General features: G+C 38.9%; 1 protein-coding gene across 8 annotated transcripts in view; it reads right to left on the reverse strand.

Moving 5' to 3' along the window:
* The window catches only part of SRGAP1 (SLIT-ROBO Rho GTPase activating protein 1), a 310,916-nt gene that overhangs the window by 65,995 nt on the left and 225,549 nt on the right, over positions 1 to 19,372 (reverse strand). For all 8 annotated transcript variants that reach the window (XM_086400213.1, XM_086400212.1, XM_086400214.1 and 5 more), the window contains 2 exons: positions 9,618 to 9,839; positions 7,557 to 7,658 (listed from right to left, as the gene is read on the reverse strand). In XM_086400213.1, coding sequence (XP_086256339.1) covers positions 7,557 to 7,658; positions 9,618 to 9,839 — 324 coding nt within the window. The remainder of the gene's footprint in view (positions 1 to 7,556; positions 7,659 to 9,617; positions 9,840 to 19,372) is intronic.

Raw genomic sequence — 19,372 nt, forward strand, 5'->3', positions numbered from 1 at the left:
TCCCTGCTTATCAACAACTCCCAGAGCTTACTCAAACTCATGTCCATCAAGTCTTTGATGCCATCCAACCATCTCATCCTCTGTCATCTCCTCCTCCTCCAGCCTTCAATCTTTCCTAGCATCAAGGTCTTTTCTAATGAGTCAGTGCATCAGATGGCCAAAGAATTGGAGTTTCAGCTTCAGCATCAGTCCATTCAATGAATAGTCAGGACTGATTTCCTTTAGGATTGACTGGTCGGATCTCCTTGCACTCCAAGGGATTCTCAAGAGTCCTCTCCAACACGACAGTACAAAAGCATCAATTCTTCGGTGCTCAGCTTTCTTTATAGTCCAGCTCTCACATCCGAAGAAGCAAGAGAATTCCAGAAAAACATCTACTTCTGCTTTATTGACTACACCAAAGCCTTTGATTGTGTGGATCACAACAAACTGTAGAAAATTCTTCAAGAGATGGGCATACCAGACCACCTGACCTGTCTCTTGAGAAATCTGTATGCAGATCAGGAAGCAACAGTTAGAACTGGACATGGAACAACAGACTGGTTCCAAATAGGAAAAGGAGTATGTCAAGGCTGTATATTTTCATTCTGCTTATTTAACTTATGCAGAGTACATCATGTGAAATGCTGGGCTAGATGAAGTACAAGCTAGAATCAAGATTTATGGGAGAAATATCTATAACCTCAGATATGCAGATGACACCACCCTTATGGCAGAAAGCAGAGAAGAACTAAATAGCCTGTTGATGAAAGTGAAAGAAGAGAGTGAAAAAGTTGGCTTAAGACTCAACATTCAGAAAAGGAAAATCATGGCATCCGGACCCATCACTTCATGGCAAATCGATGGGGAAACAATGGAAACAGTGAGAGACCTTATTTTGGGAGGCTCCAAAATCACTGTAAACGGTGATTGCAGCCATGAAATTAAAAGACGCTTGCTCCTTTGAAGAAAAGCTATGATCAACTTAGACAGCATGTTAAAAAGCAGAGACGTTACTTTGCTAACAAAGGTTCGTCTAGTCAAAGCTATGGTGTTTCCGGTAGTCTTGTATGGATGTGAAAGCTAGACTATAAAGAAAGCTGAGCACCGAATTAATGCTTTTGAACTGTCGTGTTGGAGAGGACTCTTGAGAATCTCTTGGGAGTGCAAGGAGATCTGACCAGTCAATCCTAAAGGATATCAGTCCTGACTATTCATTGGAAGGACTGATGCTGAAGCTGAAACTCCAATACTTTGGCCACCTGATGCGAAGAACTGACTCATTGGAAAAGACCCTCCTGATGCTGGGAAAGATTGAAGGCAGGAGGAGAAGGGGATGACAGAGGATGAGATGGTTGGATGGCATCACCGACTCTATGGACATGAGTTTGAGTAAGCTCCGGGTGTTGGTGATGGACAAGGAAGCTTGGCGTGCTGCAGTCCATGGGGTTGCAAAGCGTCAGACATGACTGAGTGACTGAACTGAACCTAACAGTCAAAGGCTTTGGTGTAGTCGATAAAGCAGAAGTTTTTCTGGAACTCTCTTGCTTTTTCAATGATACAACGGATGCTGGCAATTTGATCTCTGGTTCCTCTGCCTTTTCTAAATTCAGCTTGAACACCTGGAAGCTCACGGTTCACATACTGTTGAAGCCTGGCTTGGAGAATTTTGAGCATTACTTTGCTAGTGTGTGAGATGAGTGCAATCGTGCAGTAGTTTGAACATTCTTTGGCATTTCCTTTTCTTTGGGATTGGAATGAAGACTGACCTTTTCCAGTCCTGTGGCCACTGCTGAGTTTTCCAAATTTGCTGGTATATTGAGTGCAGCACTTTGACAGCATCATCTTTTAGGATTTGAAATAGCTCAACTGGAATTCTATCACCTCCACTAGCTTTGTTCATAGTGATGCTTCCTAAGGCCCACTTGACTTCACATTCCAGGATGTCTGGCTCTAGGTGAGGGATCACACCATCTTGCTTATCTGGGTCCATCTCTGCATGAAATGTTCGCTTGGTATATCTAATTTGCTTGAAGAGATGTCTTTTCCATTCTATTGTTTTCCTCTGTTTCTCTGCATTGATCACTGAGGAAGGCTTTCTTATCTCTCCTTGCTATTCTTTGGATCTCTGCATTCAAATGGGTATATCTTTCCTTTTCTCTTTTGCCTTTAGCTTCTCTTCTTTTCTCAGCTATTTGTAAGGCCTCCTCAGACAACCATTGTGCCTTTTTGCATTTCTTTTTCTTGGGGATGGTCTTGATCACTGCCTCCTGTACAATGTCACGAACCTCCGTCCATAGTTCTTCAGGTACTCTGTCTGTCAGAATAATCCCTGGATCTATTTCTCACTTCCACTGTATAATCGTTAAGGGTTTTAATTTAGGTCATACCTGAATGGTCTAGTGGTTTTCCCTACTTTCTTCAATTTAAGTCTGAACTTTGCAGTAAGGATCTGAGCCACAGTCAGCTCTTGGTCTTGTTTTTGCTGACTGTATACAGCTTCTCCATCTTTGGCTAATTAGCATATGCGAATATGCAGTACATTAGCATATGCTAAAGGACACATTCACAAGAACTGTGACCATTCTGAGGCCCAATTCCTGGAAATCCCTGCCCTTTGTCCCAAATAGAATACTCTTCCCACTTGTTAGCTATGAAATTATCCAGCCCATAAAAACTAATCATCCTGGGCTGCTTCTGCGACAACTGCATTCTGCCTATGGAATGTTTATCTCTGTAAATAAACTCTCTTTGACGTTACCTTTCCTCACTCTTGAATTCTTTCCTGTGTGAAGCCAAGGACCCTCACTTGGTGGCCCATTCTAGGAACTCGCCTGAAACCTGGGACATGACCATCCTCTCACATCCCATTTCCTGCAACAAAGGGAGAAATGAGGAACTCTAAGGAAGGGGAAATGTGATCTACTGGAAATTCCTCCAGAGGCTAGCTTTGAAACAAAGAAGCCACAAGAATGACCCTAAGCTGAAATGCCTATGACAAAGCCTAAAAGTAAACTTTTTCTTTCCCTTCCCTTTTCTTCCTTTTTTCTTTCTTTTTCCTTCTAGTTGAGATATAATTGGCATATATCACTGCATATGTTTAAAATACAGAGCATAATGATTTGACTTAACATACATCATGAAATGATTATCACAATAAGTTCAGTGAACAGGCATCATCTCACTGATACAAAAAAAAAGAGTTACTCTCTTAACAAATTTCATATATAACACACAGCAGTGTTAATTATATCAATCATGTTGTACATTACACCCCTAGTATTAAATAATAATTTATCTTATAACTTAGAAGTTTGTACCTTTTGATGACCTTCATCTAATTCCCCCTCCCCTCCACTCCCTTCTCTTTTTGTCTGTTTTTGAAGTATAATTGACCTACAGCATCATATTGGTTCTGGTGTACAACAGTGATTTGACATTTCCATACATTACAAAATGATCACCATCTTAAGCCTAGTTACCATCTGTCACATATCACAAAGATATCACATAGCTGTTGACTATATTCCCCATTCTGTACATTTCATCCCTTTGACTCATTTATTTTGTAATTGGAAGTCTGTACCTCTGAATCTCCCTATTTCACTTGAGCTGTAAACGTTTAGAAAGCGGACAAAGCTGTGTAACATTAGGTTGGAAAGAGTGTGGAAAATGTTTATAGTGAGAATGGTATAAATGATCATTTAGATTTAGGTTTCTTTCAAAGTGTTGCCTTTAATAGTAATGTTTATTAATATTTCACTTTAAAGTTTTAATAAAAAGTTATACATTTAAGTTAAAAAAAAAGAAGAAAAAATTGGGAGCTATATGGGCAGCAGGCCCTGCTTAATTCTATAGGCACAATAAATGGTGGACACTAACAAATATTTGTGGATTGGCTGACTAGAAGCTGGAATCATAAGACTAAGGAACAAGTTTACAGCATAATGAAATTACAAGCTCATTTAAAAAGGTTTAACAGGCAAATGTAAAGTTGTATATGAAGTCATTTCACAAATGCGTACTGCTCTTTTCTCTTTGTTTTAAGACAAGTGCTGAAAATTCAGATGTCTTTCAGGATGAGTTGAATAATGAAAATAGACAAATGGGCTGAGTGGTGAGCACGGCAAGTCGGAAGCATGAGTTCTATGTCTAAGGGGAATATATACTATTTAGCCCAAGTCAGTTACCATCCTACAGAAATGAAAGTCTAGTAATGTTAAGATCTCATTTTTACAAGCTGAAAAATCTATATTTTTAGGCAAAACTTCCAATTTTTAAATGACAGTAACAATTAAAAAAAAAAAAATCAAGCACTGTATAGCAAATAAAATTTGTGACCAGACATGGTCTGTGGGCTCTCCCTTTTAAGATGGTCTCCTATAGTTCCAAGGGGTGCCCTGTATTTATGGCTGTCTAAGATTGGGTACTTCACTTTCACTTTTCACTTTCATGCATTGGAGAAGGAAATGGCTACCCACTCCAGGGTTCTTGCCTGGAGAATCCCAGGGACAGGGGAGCCTGGTGGGCTGCCCTCTATGGGGTCGCACAGAGTCGGACACGACTGAAGCGACGCAGCAGCAGCAGCAAGATTGGGTAAAAAGAGTCATATTCTATCTAGCTCCCCTATCTAAGCTTTATAAGAGTGGGTGAAATTCTCCCTCAATTTTGATCTTTTCACTGGGCAGTCATATTATTTTTAATTAAACTCTTTCCAATGAATTTTAGACTTTATGAGTATATATATATAAGTTTGTACAGAGGCATAAAATTATACAGAATTATGCATGTGTTTCTTGTATATTTTGGTCTGTTGCTAAGGTGTCGGTTTTCTGTCCTTCTATCAGTGGAAGGTCAGAGGCAAATTTCTTATTCATGGTGGAGAAAAGTGCTGCACAGGGCCTTCAAACCAACAATGATTGCTGTGTTGTTCCCAAGTTAGTTCTCTTACGTTTCACATTGTATACATGACTTGTTATAGACTGCTTCTTCCGCTAGATACAAGCTAACTGTAACTTATTCATCTCTGTACTTTCCACACCTGGCAAAATATGTGGAAAGTAAAAGTCACTCAATAAATATTTATTGTACTGAAATGAACTGACCCACAGCATTAAAACTTCTTAAGTTGGCTCTCAATGCTTCTTGTTACATGATTTCAACTTCACCTTCAGTTTATCTCCCAAGGAAAGGCTGGGTGACAACTTAGACTAACAAAGTTAGTCTCCAACTTTGAAATATATTGAAACCTCTTTCGCTCTTTCTATACCTAAGGACATCTGCTGGTTGTCATAAATCCAATTTAAATCTTACTTTCCTTGGGGATTCCATTCTACTACAGTCTGTTCCAGATCCAGCCATCATAAACTACTTGTCATGCCCACAAGAAACTTCAGGACAATCTAATTCACTTGTTTCTACAGTAAATTAAAAAAAAAAAAAAAAAATCAGCCCTCAGAAAGCACTGTCTACTCTTATTAGTTTATAAAGATATTGTGCTTCTCCACTTTATGCCCATAGGAGAAGACCAGGGTCACAAACTCAAAGGGTTGCAGAGGCCAGACAGATAATGCAAATGGACTAGTCGAGTGGAAGAAAATCAGGAGCTGAATGACTACGGCCAAGAGGAATTCAAGTACCCCAGCCTTTCCCTTCTTGAGGCAGCACCGGGCCAGAGTTGCCACACTTTCCCATTTTTAATAGGTCTAAACTGTGGGAGCCAAACAAAACAGGTCTGTGCACTGCCAGTGTTGACCTTGTGTATAACACACTGTTTTCCTAGAGTTTAGAGGCTGTTTCCAAATAAAACCACCAGAGCATATGCATGAAAAAAAAAATTGGAAGTCTCTATGCATATAAACCCTAGGCCTAATAGGACCCAGTAAACTGCTATTAGGTGAGTATTTTGTGATGCCAAGCCAAAACCCTAAGCTCTAACAACACCTCAAGGAGAGCAACAGTTCTCCTTTGGAAAAGCTCATTAGTGGGACTTTACACAGAGACTGAAGTCTTAATCACACTGGCTGCACCTTAAATACCCATGTTTGAATAAGGGGTGGTTTTGGTTCTTTCAAAAAGAACAGAAGCCAAAAAAGGCTGCAATGGGTTTTGACCAAACTATTCTGGTGTAGAAACATGGTCCTCTTTCTTAACAGAAACAAATATACATTCACATATTCAAATTCACATGTTCAAAACATCTCAGTGAAATTAAAATAAAAGAGGGGCACTAAAGTGAATTTTGATTATTTTATCAAGGGCAAATTCTTGTTTGTTTTTTTTTCCCCTTTTTTGTACCATATCCCTTCCTTTTGGAAACTGCTTACCTCTAGAAATACATATTTCTGTTGGGGCTGTCAATCAAATGGTTCTATGAATGGGCACAAAAACTAGGCTGGCCAATGAGAGAAACCTATTTCCTGGATGTAACAGTTGAACCAAAAGTATGCATGACTTAGGTCAGGCCAATGGAAGATCCTACTTCGGAGACAAGGATGTTGGGAAGGGGTGAGATGGTAAACTGTAGGGACTATGTGGTCCTGGATCTCCCAGTACAGGACATGGAGAAAGACTTCCTACCAATACACATGAAGGATCCAATCACCAGTGAGGCCACTGTAAACACTGACCAATAAGTAAGCTGTGAGATTGGACTAAGTTTGATTTGGGTTCCTGTAAGTTACAAGTGAGTACCTTGACTAACACAAGAAACATTTTGGTTCCTATCTTTATTTAAGGAGAATGTGGATTCAATTAAATTAATTTCAGAAACAGGCTTTCTGGTTCAACATGTATTTATAATTCACATTTTATGTTCTATCCATTTAAGTCCACTAATGTCCACAAATAAACAGTTTTATACTCCCATTCAAATAGTTTTTTTTTTAACTTTTAATTGGAGGATAACTGTTTTACCACAAGTACTATTTTAAAATACTACTTTGTACTAATTGTATCAGTAATGCCATGTTCCGTATCAAAAATCTAAAGATATAAAAAAAGCATAAAAAAGTACTAATTAAAAAAATTAGGATTAAATTAATATATCAGGCATTTCTTTCCACATATTCATGTAGATTCTTGAAACATATGTTGGATTTGATAATCTATTGGGAATTATCTTCAGTATTTAAGAAGAAAAGGTGTGTTATGTAGATGTAGTTGAGTCCCTGGTAAAGTAGTCATCCATGGTCTTCCCTGGTGGCTCAGATGCTAAAGAGGTAGCCTGTAATGCTGGAGACCCGGTTTGATCTCTGGGTCAGGAAGATACCCTGGAGAAGGTAATGGTAACCCACTCTAGTATTCCTGCCTGGGAAATCCCATGGACAAAAGAGCCTGGTGAGCTACCGTCTATGGGGTCACACAGAGTTGGACATAACTGAGTGACTAATACTTTCATGGTGAAATACAGAACCTTTGCATTTATCCTCTATAAGGAGTATTTTAGGAACCCTGTTTTAGCTGAAAATGCATGATGAAGAGATTGCAGTTACACCGTTAAATGCCTAGGTCAAGTGAAACCGTCTTCCAATTTACATTGGAATTAGATTACTTGTGGGGGCAGAAAGCATGCTTACCTCCTCGTTCTCGATCTTGAGTGTGGCCAGGCGGGACTGCAGCTGTTGGTACCTGAGCATGAGCTCTGCTTGGACTGGCTGCTGGGCACTGACCTGACACACCTATCGGGGAATCAGAGACCACAGTTACAACAGGGCACCCTGCAGCCAGGCTCCCGAGGCACAGTTCTCCCATGTCAAGGCTGCAAGAATCGCGGATCCCCTCAAGATTCCAATTACATATTTTAACAGCCACCTCAACACTTCAGTGTTAAATATGAACTTGTTATATAAGTGGCGAGAGTGGGATGCAGCTGCTTGGCCTGGATAAGCCTGGGAAAAGAGCAGCTGTAGGAAGCCTCCCTTGAAGAACGTGGCAGCTGCTGGAGATGGAGCTCTGATGCTGACGCCTATCTTGTGGAATAAGTACCTGGCAGAGTGTGAAGGATGATCCAAACGCATGGTCATGCAGGCAAAGCAGGGCAGGCGGCAGAGCCTACCAATTATAGTCAGCTGGGTGACTGTGGTAAATTACTAAACCTCAGTTTCCTTGTCTGTAAAATGGGGACAGTGGAGTACCTGTGCCATAGGGTTGTGGCGGGGATGAAACAGGATGATGTTCATAAAGCACTTACAGCACTGCTTGGCACACACTGAAAACTCAGAAAAAGTGATATTTTTTGTATCTTTCATCCATGGCTTTTCTTGCCAATTATTAGCCAAATCATGAAACTGAAAAAGTCACCAGTCTTAGGCTTTGGTAGAAAGACATTTTGGCCACAATCTCAATTAGGGTAAAAAATAGAGCCTTTAATTATAGTAGAATCAGATTAGAAACAATTTCTTCTCATCTTTCTGGTCACAGAAATGGTCTTGGCAGATGAGGGTTTCCTTTTATGGAGTCTCTAAGACATCATAGACACTATCGCTCACAGGCAGAACGGGCCCTAAAAAAAGGGCAAGAGGCTTACTATATTAAAATAATAATAGCTGTTTAAAAAAAGTAAAAACGCCAAACCCAACTGAAATCACTTGCCTGTGACATTTTATCATTCTGTGTTTAACATATCCACCCATAACCAAAAGATTGAAACAGTAACCAACTGGTTTTAGAAACAAAACTCTGGGTGGGATAAGCCACTCGCCCATAAGCCACTCGCCCGTAAAGCTCATGTGCTATTGGCATAAAAACTGCTTACCACTTTTAATCAAGTAATTCACTCTATCAAGCAAAATAAAATTAGATTAGAAATATATCAGGTAAATACATACATATCTTTTAAATTTTAACATTAGGTGTTCCAAAGAAATTATGGCATTAAAGAAGAAATCTGCCATGGAAATTATAATTAACATCTATTTTTAAAAACATACTGTCACCACAATAAGCTAAAATTGAGTTTTTAATCTATGAGTATTGTTTTGCACAGCTGGGACACCGAGTGCTATATAGCATGCTCCAATAATTGGTTTTTCTTGTTTCCTCCTGTTCACAGACGATAAATATACCACTGTAACTCATAAATGGTTTAAATGGATTCTCTCCTTGCACAGAATAAGACAAAGCTAAATTCATATGAAGAACCTAAAGATAATACATCGTTTCTAATGCTCATTTTAACAGTCTGGAGATAACTTGAGTCTTAAAAAAATGTTTTGTATCTTTTTTTCCTCTCTTTCATTTTCCTGCCATTTGTAATTATGTTTCTTTATGGGGATCTTTAAATCAGGATTATAAGAAGTCTTCAGATAGCTTCTATTAGGCCAACAAAATGTTTTGTTTTAAACTTATATTTGAATATCTTGAGGGAAAGGAAGAACTCATTAATTATCCTTTAACAGTTTAGTGCTCACATGCAAGCCAGTTTGCACCTCCATCTCTTTGGCCTCTGGAGGCACTGGAGTGTTTGACCCTTGCTTTAAGAAGTGACAGCGGCTGATCACAGAGTATTATGCTAAGACCCCATGCAGAGGCAGGAGTGAGAAATCAATTGAGAATCCTTACAACTGCTGGGTACAGCAGGGAAAGAGTAACGTATGTTTAGAGAAAAGTCATTATTTTTAAAATACTCAAATACTGACCTCATCACCCATGTGAGACTGAAACTCAAACTTCATTGGTGGACAGAACGCAGCAGGGTACATCTCCATGAATCTCTGCTTATCACTCCTGGGCTCCAAATTGTCAACGGCATTCTCAATAATGTCTAAGCCCTCATGTCTGGAGGTTTCAAGGTTATACTCCGCAGAGAGATATGTTCTCAGGGCTCTGTTTAGGCTTGCATGGTAGCCAAGATCACAGCACTTAAAAAAATAAAAGGAAATCATATACAAAAATTAACTAAAAATGGATCAAAGACCACAATGTGACAGCTAGAAAACTATAAAATCCTTAGGAGTAAACGTTTCATTACCTTTCAACTGGCATTGGTTTCTTGGATCAGTATCAAAACACAATCAACAAAAGAAAAAATAAATTGGGTTTCATCATATTTGAAGGCTTTGCTTCAAAGGGCACTATCAAGTTAAAAGAAAACCCACAGAATGGGAAAAATATTTTTCTCATTATGTTATAAGAATTGGTATCTAGATAATACAAAGACCTCTGACGACTCAATAATAAAAAGACAACCCAACTAAGAAATGGGCAATGAATCTGCTAGCTATTTCCCAAAAAAGAAAAAAATATATATAAATGGTCAATAAACATGTGAAAAGACACTCAACATGATAAGTAATCAGGGAAATACAAGTCAAAACAACACTGAGATACCACTAAGAGGGCTATGATCAAAAAGACAGATAATAACAGGATTGGGGAGGATGTAGAGAAACTGGGATCCTCATACATTGCTGATGGGAGTGTAAAGCATCACAGCCACTTTGGAAAAGAGTCTGACAGATCAAAAGGTTCATAAACACAGAGTTAACATATGACTTGGTAATTCCACTCTTAGGTATATACACAAGACAAATACAAATATACTTTCACACAAAAATTTGTACATGAATGTTTATAGGAGCATTATTAACAACTGAATGGAAATAACCTAGATGCCCATCAACAAATTAATAAACAAAAGGAAGTATCATTGTTCAGTGGCTCAGTTGTGTCCAACCCTTTATCTAACCCTATGGATGGCAGCATACAAGTCTCCTCTGTCCATGGGATTCTCCAGGCAAGAATACTGAAGTCGGTTGCCATTTCCTTCTCCAAATGAAATATTATACAGCCATAAAAAGGAATCAAGTATTGATAACACGCTAGAACATGGATCAGCCTTGAAATAGTATACTAAGTGAAAGGAGCCAGACACAGGAGACCACACATCATATGGCTCCATTTATACGATGTCCAGAAGAGGCAAATTTATAGAGACAGAAAGTAAATTAGTGGTTGCTCAGAGACAGAAGATAAATTAGGGGATAAAGGATTTAGGAAGTGATGGCTAAGGAGTACAGGACTTTTTGGAGTAATGAAAATGTTCTAAAATTGTTTTGTGGCAATATACACACAAGTCTGTGAATATAATAAAAGCCAATTGTGGATTTTTAATGAGTTAACTGTAGGGTATGTGAATTATATCTCAATAAAGCTATTAAAAATACAAGAAGCAAAATCAAATATTGAAAGGAAATAATAAAAAAAATAGCATTCAAGTTTGTTCATGTATACTGAAATTGATACAGTGATTTTCTGAAATCCTTCTAGGATGCAAACATACTAACTGTAACATTTTGATATCTGTATAATTTACTGAAGAAATATTAAAGTATACTCTTTCAGAAATGGGAAGAACAGGTTTGAAGCTGCCTAAACACCCCAGGAGTGCCTTCTTTCTTATCTCCAGAATAAAATTTTTAAATAAGAAATGATTGTCAAAGTCCTTTTACTGGAGATAGAATTTTGTTTAATATTCCTAGGCATACCAGGGCTTTGGCTTCTTGAATCTTCACTACCTTTGATTTATATTTATTTTTTCACGCTGCATTTTAAGGGTATACTTTTAAAATGAAAACAAGTCTGAATATTGATCAATTATAAATTACTGACAGGGTATTAAATCTGTACATAAAAGCAATACAAATATAAAACTAGTGGTTTTAAATATACAAAAGCAGGTCATCTTTATATAGTTCTAATGAAATTCAATCAATTGAATTTGATTCAATTCAGCTCAGCTCACTAATTGGCCATCTATAGATTCCTGGGCATTTGCTAGGCTTTAACTTATATGCAGAGTATATCATGAGAAACGCTGGACTGGAGGAAGCACAAGCTGGGATCAAGATTGCCGGGAGAAATATCAATCACCTCAGATATGCAGATGACACCACCCTTATGGCAGAAAGTGAAGAGGAACTCAAAAGCCTCTTGATGAAAGTGAAAGTGGAGAGTGAAAAAGTTGGCTTAAAGCTCAACATTCAGAAAACGAAGATCACGGCATCTGGTCCCATCACTTCATGGGAAATAGATGGGGAAACAGTGGCAACAGTGGCTGACTTTATTTTTCTGGGCTCCAAAATCACTGCAGATGGTGACTGCAGGCATGAAATTAAAAGACACTTACTCCTTGGAAGGAAAGTTATGATCAACCTAGATAGCATATTCAAAAGCAGAGACTTTACTTTGCCAACAAAGGTCCATCTAGTCCAGGCTATGGTTTTTCCTGTGGTCATGTATGGATGTGAGAGTTGGACTGTTAAGAAAGCTGAGCTCTGAAGAATTGATGCTTTTGAACTGTGGTGTTGGAGAAGACTCTTGAGAGTCCCTTGGACTGCAAGGAGATTCAACCAGTCTATTCTGAAGGAGATCAGTCCTGGGTGTTCGTTGGAAGGAATGATGCTGAAGCTGAAACTCCAGTACTTTGGCCACCTCATGTGAAGAGTTGACTCATTGGAAAAGACTCTGATGCTGGGAGGGATTGGGGGCAGGAGGAGAAGGGGACGACAGAGGATGAGATGGCTGGATGGCATCATGGACTCGATGGACATGGGTTTGGGTGAACTCCAGCAGTTGGTGATGGACAGGGAGGCCTGGCGTGCTGCAATTCGCAAAGAGTCGGACACGACTGAGCGACTGAATTGAACTGAACGGAGGAATATGAAGACTAAAAACAGGGGCCCCCAGGATCTAATGCCTGATGATCTGAGGTTGAGCTGATGTAACCATAACAGGAAAAAAGTACACAGTAAACATACTGAGCTTGAATCATCCTGAAACCATCCCCCGCTCAAGTCTGTGGAAAAATTTTGTCTTCCATGAAACCGGTTCCCGGTGCCAAAAAGGCTGGGGACCACTGGACTAGAACTCAGTAAAATATAATCTGCACTGTCAAGGGATTCAAGTTGTTCATTTGTTACTAAAAGAGTGTCAGTACTTGACCCTTAGTTAACACACAACTTGTTTCATGTTTTATGAAGGTACAGATTTAATCACTGGCCTGTCCTTGTTGATGTGTTAAGTCCCTTCAGTCGTATCTGACTCTTTGCGACCCTATGGACTGTTAGCTACCAGGCTCCTCCGTCCATGGGATTCTCTTGGCAAGAATACTGGAGTGGGTTGCCATGCCCTTCTCCAGGGGATCTTCCTGACCTAGAATTTAATCAATGGCCCGTCCTTAGACGTGCTAACACACTTGATTCCATACTCCCCCTCCAATTTTAGAATGCTTCAACTTGGAATTTTTACATAAACATATTCTAAAGTCTTGCTTTTCAAAGTGTGGTCTGTGGCCCAGCAGCATTAGCATCGCCTGGAGCTTGTTAGAAATGCAGACTCTTGGGCCCACCCCTGATAGACTGAATTAGAATCTAAAGTTTAAAAAGATCCACATGTTGATTTATACACACAGCAAATTTGAGAAGCACTGGACTACAATAATCAAGGGTCTTGAACTCTGTCCTTTGGGGGTGCCATTTCTCCAGGTCAGAGAATCGACTTGATTAAAAATTTCTTGATGTAAAAAAGCAGACAGTAGTTGCCACATCACAATTACAAATGAAAGTAAAATACAGTTGTGAAATGCAACAATCAGCCTCTGCATTAATATATTTCCAGTGGAATCAGCTGCTCTCAAATATAGAGACTGATTTTCAGTTGATTAAAAAATTCTAGCCTTGGATGATCAAGTCTTCTTTTATTCCTCTTATTCCTCAAAAATACATAATGGTTCTGTATAGCAGTTTTATATGCATCAGAGGGACTGAAAATTATTTTTTCAATAACACTTCATCTTAGGAAAACATGAATTTGTAAAGAAAATGGCCTCATTTCTTTGAGATATTCTAGTGCTTCAACATACCCTACCATTCTAAAAGAGTCAGATTCAACTTGATTTTAATGAAGCAGATCGTACAAGCTGTTTTATTTTATGAGGACTGATCCCAATGGAACTTAATATAAAATTGATATTGAGAGGAAATAAACAATCCAGAGAAAAAAGTTTTTTCCTCCTCTCCAAAAAAACTAACTCTCTTTTCACATAAAAGAGAAAGGAAAAAACAGGAGAATGAAGGAAAAAGAGGAAGAAGGAAATTCAACTCCAGCTATCTACTTGAATTACAGCTCTGAAAAATACATACCAAATTTTCATTATTTCCAGATTTAGTTCACTCCTCAAATTTCTAAGTGTGGTTTCTTTGGGGAGTAAATGTCAAGATTCTAGAAGTACCAGGGCCTGTTTCTACATCCAGTTCAGCCAGGCAAATCTGGTGGGTCTGGTCCCAGTAAGAGACCTTTGAATTCACTGCTGCTGCTGCTGCAGCGACTCTATACGACCCCATAGATGGCCCCCATCCCTGGGATTCTCCAGGTAAGAACAATGGAGTGGGTTGCCATTTCTACGGTTTCCTAATAATCTAGGGAGAAGCATGCATGCGGTTTAGTAACTGACCCAGGGGCCTCCCTGGGTGCCTCCGGGACTTTGAGAACAACACTTAGATTTCTGTGACGAACTTTGATGGAAAATTTCCTTCTCTGACCTTTACCGATACTTTTTGGTCTGTGAGGTCATGAAAGTGGCATGATTTTGTTACTTGTAATATGCAACATCTTCTATACTCCAGGTTTTTAAAGCATCCTGAACTTTAAAAGAAACAAGAAACAGGAATAAAATTCTTCTTCAAGGTCTCCTGAGACAGCAAGGCCTGTCACAATCATTTTTTTTTTTTTTCCTAAATTGGAAGCGAAAATGACACTGGATATATTAAGATTCAAGATACTTGGTTAAAAGGCCTAAAGTAATTCTATGGAGCTTATGAATTATTAATAACAATATGAAAAGCCAGTTTTTGAACAAAGAGTTGAATTATAACCCAAGTGCATTTAATGATGAAAATACATAAGAAACCAATAAAATGTTTCATGAAAACAAAATAGTGTTGTTTGATGGATGAAAACCTCTGAATGGATATATTAAATTATGGATTAAAGCTGGGGAAAGAAAGACTGTTGGAAGTTGAAGGGTGTATTTTTTTTTTTTTTTTCCACATCCTATGAGCTGCCAAGACAGATTCCACTAGGCATTAGTCTAAATCACCACAGTAAGGCTAATTGCCTTAGGCAAAAGGGTTGCAAATAGGATAAAAAACGAAGATAAAATTTAGGTATTATGGCCTGTGACAAATACTTTCTCTTACCCCAAAGGTTGAGAGATCAATTGAAGTATATACTTGGTGGGTATAATGTCAGAATGTTAGGTATAACTGGATCACAGCTGTTGAGGGAGATAAATTTTTGGGGGGGGAAATAAACTCCATGACATGAGGAACCCTAGTGGGGTAGAAGTCTGGACTTAGACGGGATTACCATAATGGAACTTCATGGGAAATAAGTCCCACATGCTGCCAGAACAGTAATGGCCAATGTCATTTGCAAAGCAGCCTCCAGCCTGTGACTCCAAAATTAAGTGGTTGTCATGAGAATGGAGAGGGAAGCAACTCGTGCAGACGTATTCTATCTTAACATTATCACTCCTTTTAATAAGCTTGGCTTTGACCATTCCAGAACCATGGATATTGGGTAAGGACTTGGTCTACCCTGTCTTTTGAGTCTCTGAAAAATAGTGCAACCCAAGCAAACTGAACTTCAAAACACAGCTTTCACATGATGATGGGTAGTTTTCCAAGGACCGGAAATAAGACATGCCCAGCGCTTTTACAGTAGATGCCAAATGAAGAAAGTTGAGTTCTTCTTTGTCTTTCACTAATCTCTCCTCTAGCTTTCACCCCAGATACCACCAACACATTCTGTGACAGAGAGGCATCTTGTGGGGTTGAACTGGATGTCTAAACTACAAGCAACTTTTACAAACCTGCTTTCATGTCTGGGTACCCGACAACCCAGAGCTGACAATTTAATTCTTGTTCCAGCTCTAACAACTGCAGCCCAACATTTAGCAAAACTTGTTTGGAATTTCTCTTGGGCAAGGAAAAGGTCAAGATGGTACATCTGTGTGACAGGAATGGACACAAAGTAGGAAACAGGAGAAGGAGAACTGATATTGCATATGCTGGAGCCCAGGAGTAGACTGAAAAATCTTTTGCTGCCTAATACAGCTCACACCCATAGGGGCAATCATCTCCTTTAGAGAAGCTGTACTGGACTCATTTTTGCCCAGGCCAAACCTCTGTAACTACCCTGAGTCAAATCACAAGAGAGGAGAGAGAACAAATCAAACAAGTCCCAATAAATACAGGTCAGGTTAAACATGCCATGAAGAAAAAAGTCAGAGGAACAGGGAGTGCTGGGGGAAAGGGTGCTGCTATACAGGGCAGCTGGGTGCCACATGAAGGAAAAGAAGGAATCAGTCTTGGAAAGCTCTGAAACAAAGAGTGCTCTAGACAAAAAAGCGAGAAAGGCCCAGGCAAGAAAAAAACTGAGTGTGTGTGGCTAACAGAAATGCCTGAAGCTCGGGGACTAAGGAGTGCTGGAAGAGATGACACGGAGTGGAAGGTCAGTGCCAGTTCACATAGGCTCTTGGTGAATAGCTTGAATTTTATTCTAATGAAGAGTTTTTAAATAGGGGTTACAGGTCTCATTTATCTTTTTAGTACTTTGGTTTCTTGGAAAGAGAATGAACTACTGATTGGAAGGTCTTAGTGAAGCTGGATGTCTTTCCTAAGGGCAGGTAAGAGATGAAGAGGCTTTGTTTAGGAGACTGAGAATGCAGGGAGTGAGAAATACCAAGGTTTGGGATATTTTGGATGTAGAGATGATATGATTATTTTACACGTGGGGAATGAGAGAACTGAGTTTTGGGCCTGGGCAAGTGAGTGGAATGTGGTATCATTTTCTGAGATGTAAAGTAAGAAAAAGTTATGTGTGCAAAGGATGATGATAACAGGGATAAACGTTCACGGTTAGAGATGTCCGGGGGCAGTGGATAAGCAAATATGAAGCCCAGAAAGATGATCAAGGCTGGTAGTAAAAATAAGATACCATAGGACCATAAGATAGTATTGAGGCAAGGGACCAAGAGAAAAAACACCCAAGGATCACGTCTTAGGCAACTTTGAACACTCAGAGGTACAGCCAAGATGGAAAAGCGAGCGCTGGAGTCTGAGAAATGGCAGCCTCTGATGCAGTGGGACCAGGTGGATGCAATTCTTTAACAAAGGCCCGTGCACCTGCCTTGGAAGGAATGTTTAAGGCCATCCACTTCGGTCACCCAACTCATTTCAGATACCCTTTCTTCTACGAAGGGATAAAAACATGCATACATCAATTTACATGATAACTACACTGGCCTAACCCATTTAACATGATCTCTTTATAATTTTTCTAATACGAGTTCAGGCCTAATGGGGACTGCAATGTTAAAATGTGGCAGGTTTTCACAGATAAATCTTAATACTATTATGTAGTGGGGGAAAAGTCAAACTAATTAAGGAAAATCTGAACTCTGTGAATAAGTTGCTTTTTAATTAAATGTATGTGTGAGGATAAAAGTTTTAGGACAGCTGATGATTTAGAAATGATAAAAATAAACATGGCATGCAAAATATATAATCTGATTTCAATCTTCTTCTGTACAAATGGCTACGAAAACACACGACAGAAATCTCCACCAAGAAAACGAGCTGGAGTAGGGGGATTCTGGAACAGTAAGATTTATCCTTCAAGCTTCAGTGATCGCAAACTTTTATAGGGAGTAACTGGAGACTGTGAAACTGTACTGAAAGGATGACAAATATTTTATTATTACAGGGCAGGTGCTTGGGGACAAAGCATTAATAGAATCTTACTGTTGAGGATTTTGTTTCTCTGACTGCCTTTTGAGGGTGGGTAGGTATAGAACTGGACTGAGAGAGGTTACATTATCAGTTCTGCAATCTTAAAACCAGTTGTTTTAAGAATTTGAGATATACAGAGTGGTGAACATGACTGCAGATCAGAGATTCCTAGCATTAAGACTTGTACTCTTGTACTCTCTTTTCCCTTAGCAAATCACAATCACTTAAAAATTTTAGCATCAATCAAAAATATTTGCTGCTTGTATGGTTTTTCTTCTGGTTGTAATACATTCTAATTTTTAAAGAATAATTAGCTATGGTCTCTTCTGCACTTAATGTTGGAGATATTTAAGGATAACAGACACAAAACCTATTATTTTTGAAACTACAATCTATTTTACTCTATGCCTTTAAACTCCCAAATCAATTAAATTTCCTTTGCCCTTGCAAATCATATTAATTTTTTAGAATTACATAATAAAAACCTGACTATAAACTTAACTTTGTTCATTTCCCAACTGATGCCAAAATAAGATACTGTTAACTCTATAAACTAAAATTTACTTAGAACTTTCTAGACAGAGGAATCTTAACAGTCTTCTGCTTAAGTGACCCTCTGGATTAACTAACCCTCAGTTCATTCTATAAAGCAGAGGTCAGCCAACTGGCCTATAAGCAAAATCCAGCCCATGACCTGACATAATTAATGAAGTTTGATTGCAACACAACCACGTCCATGTGCTTACTTACTATCTGTGCCTACTTCCGCACTAGAGTTCAGTAGGGACAGAGACTGTAAGGTTCACAAAGTCTAAAATATTTACTACTTGACCCCTTACAGAGAGTTTGTGAACTCCGTCTCTAAAGCATAGTGACAAATGCCAAAGCACTGTGAACATGTAGAGAACAGCTAACAGGCTCTCTCTAATGTGCTATGCTTAGTCACTCAGTCGTGTCTGATTCTTTGTGACCCCATAGATTGTAGACCCCAGGCTCCTCTGTCCATGGGGATTGTCCAGGCAAAAATACTGGAATGGGTTGCCATGCCTTCCCCCAGGGGATCTTCCCAACACAGCAATTGAACCCAGGTCTCCCGCATTGCAGGAGATTCATTGCTCAGATTCATTACCATCTGAGCCACCAGGTAATATTTTTGCTCAATTAGTCTAGGCTTTCAAGAGCTGACTTCACAGTATTTGTACCATTTTATTTATTATAATTAAATATTGAATGGATAAAATAGTTGAGAAAAGAGTTGTTGAAAGATAAGAGTAACAAAACTGTTATCAAATTAGTTATCAATTGCCAACTATAGAAGATTGTGAAAACATTGTAAATACGCACAATATTTTTTCTTGTATGATAAAAAACTCAAAAGTAGAAATCACAGATAATACACAATGGGAGTTGGTGTACAAAGGAAGACTATTTAAAACTCTGTCCAAAAAGATAAATCATAATTTAAAAACTGGCAAGTTCAAGTACATTGGTGTACTTTAAAATACTTAAGGCTGGTTTTTATGATGTTTTCTAACTCTCTGCTTTGTCTGTTTCTAACGCCCAAGGTAAGAGAAACCCAAGTAAGACGGTTGGTGTTGCAA

This window comes from Bos grunniens, chromosome 5 (assembly GCF_055505025.1).
Source record: "Bos grunniens cultivar Pamir isolate PY7600 chromosome 5, Bosgru_T2T1.0, whole genome shotgun sequence".
Taxonomy (NCBI): domain Eukaryota; kingdom Metazoa; phylum Chordata; class Mammalia; order Artiodactyla; family Bovidae; genus Bos; species Bos grunniens.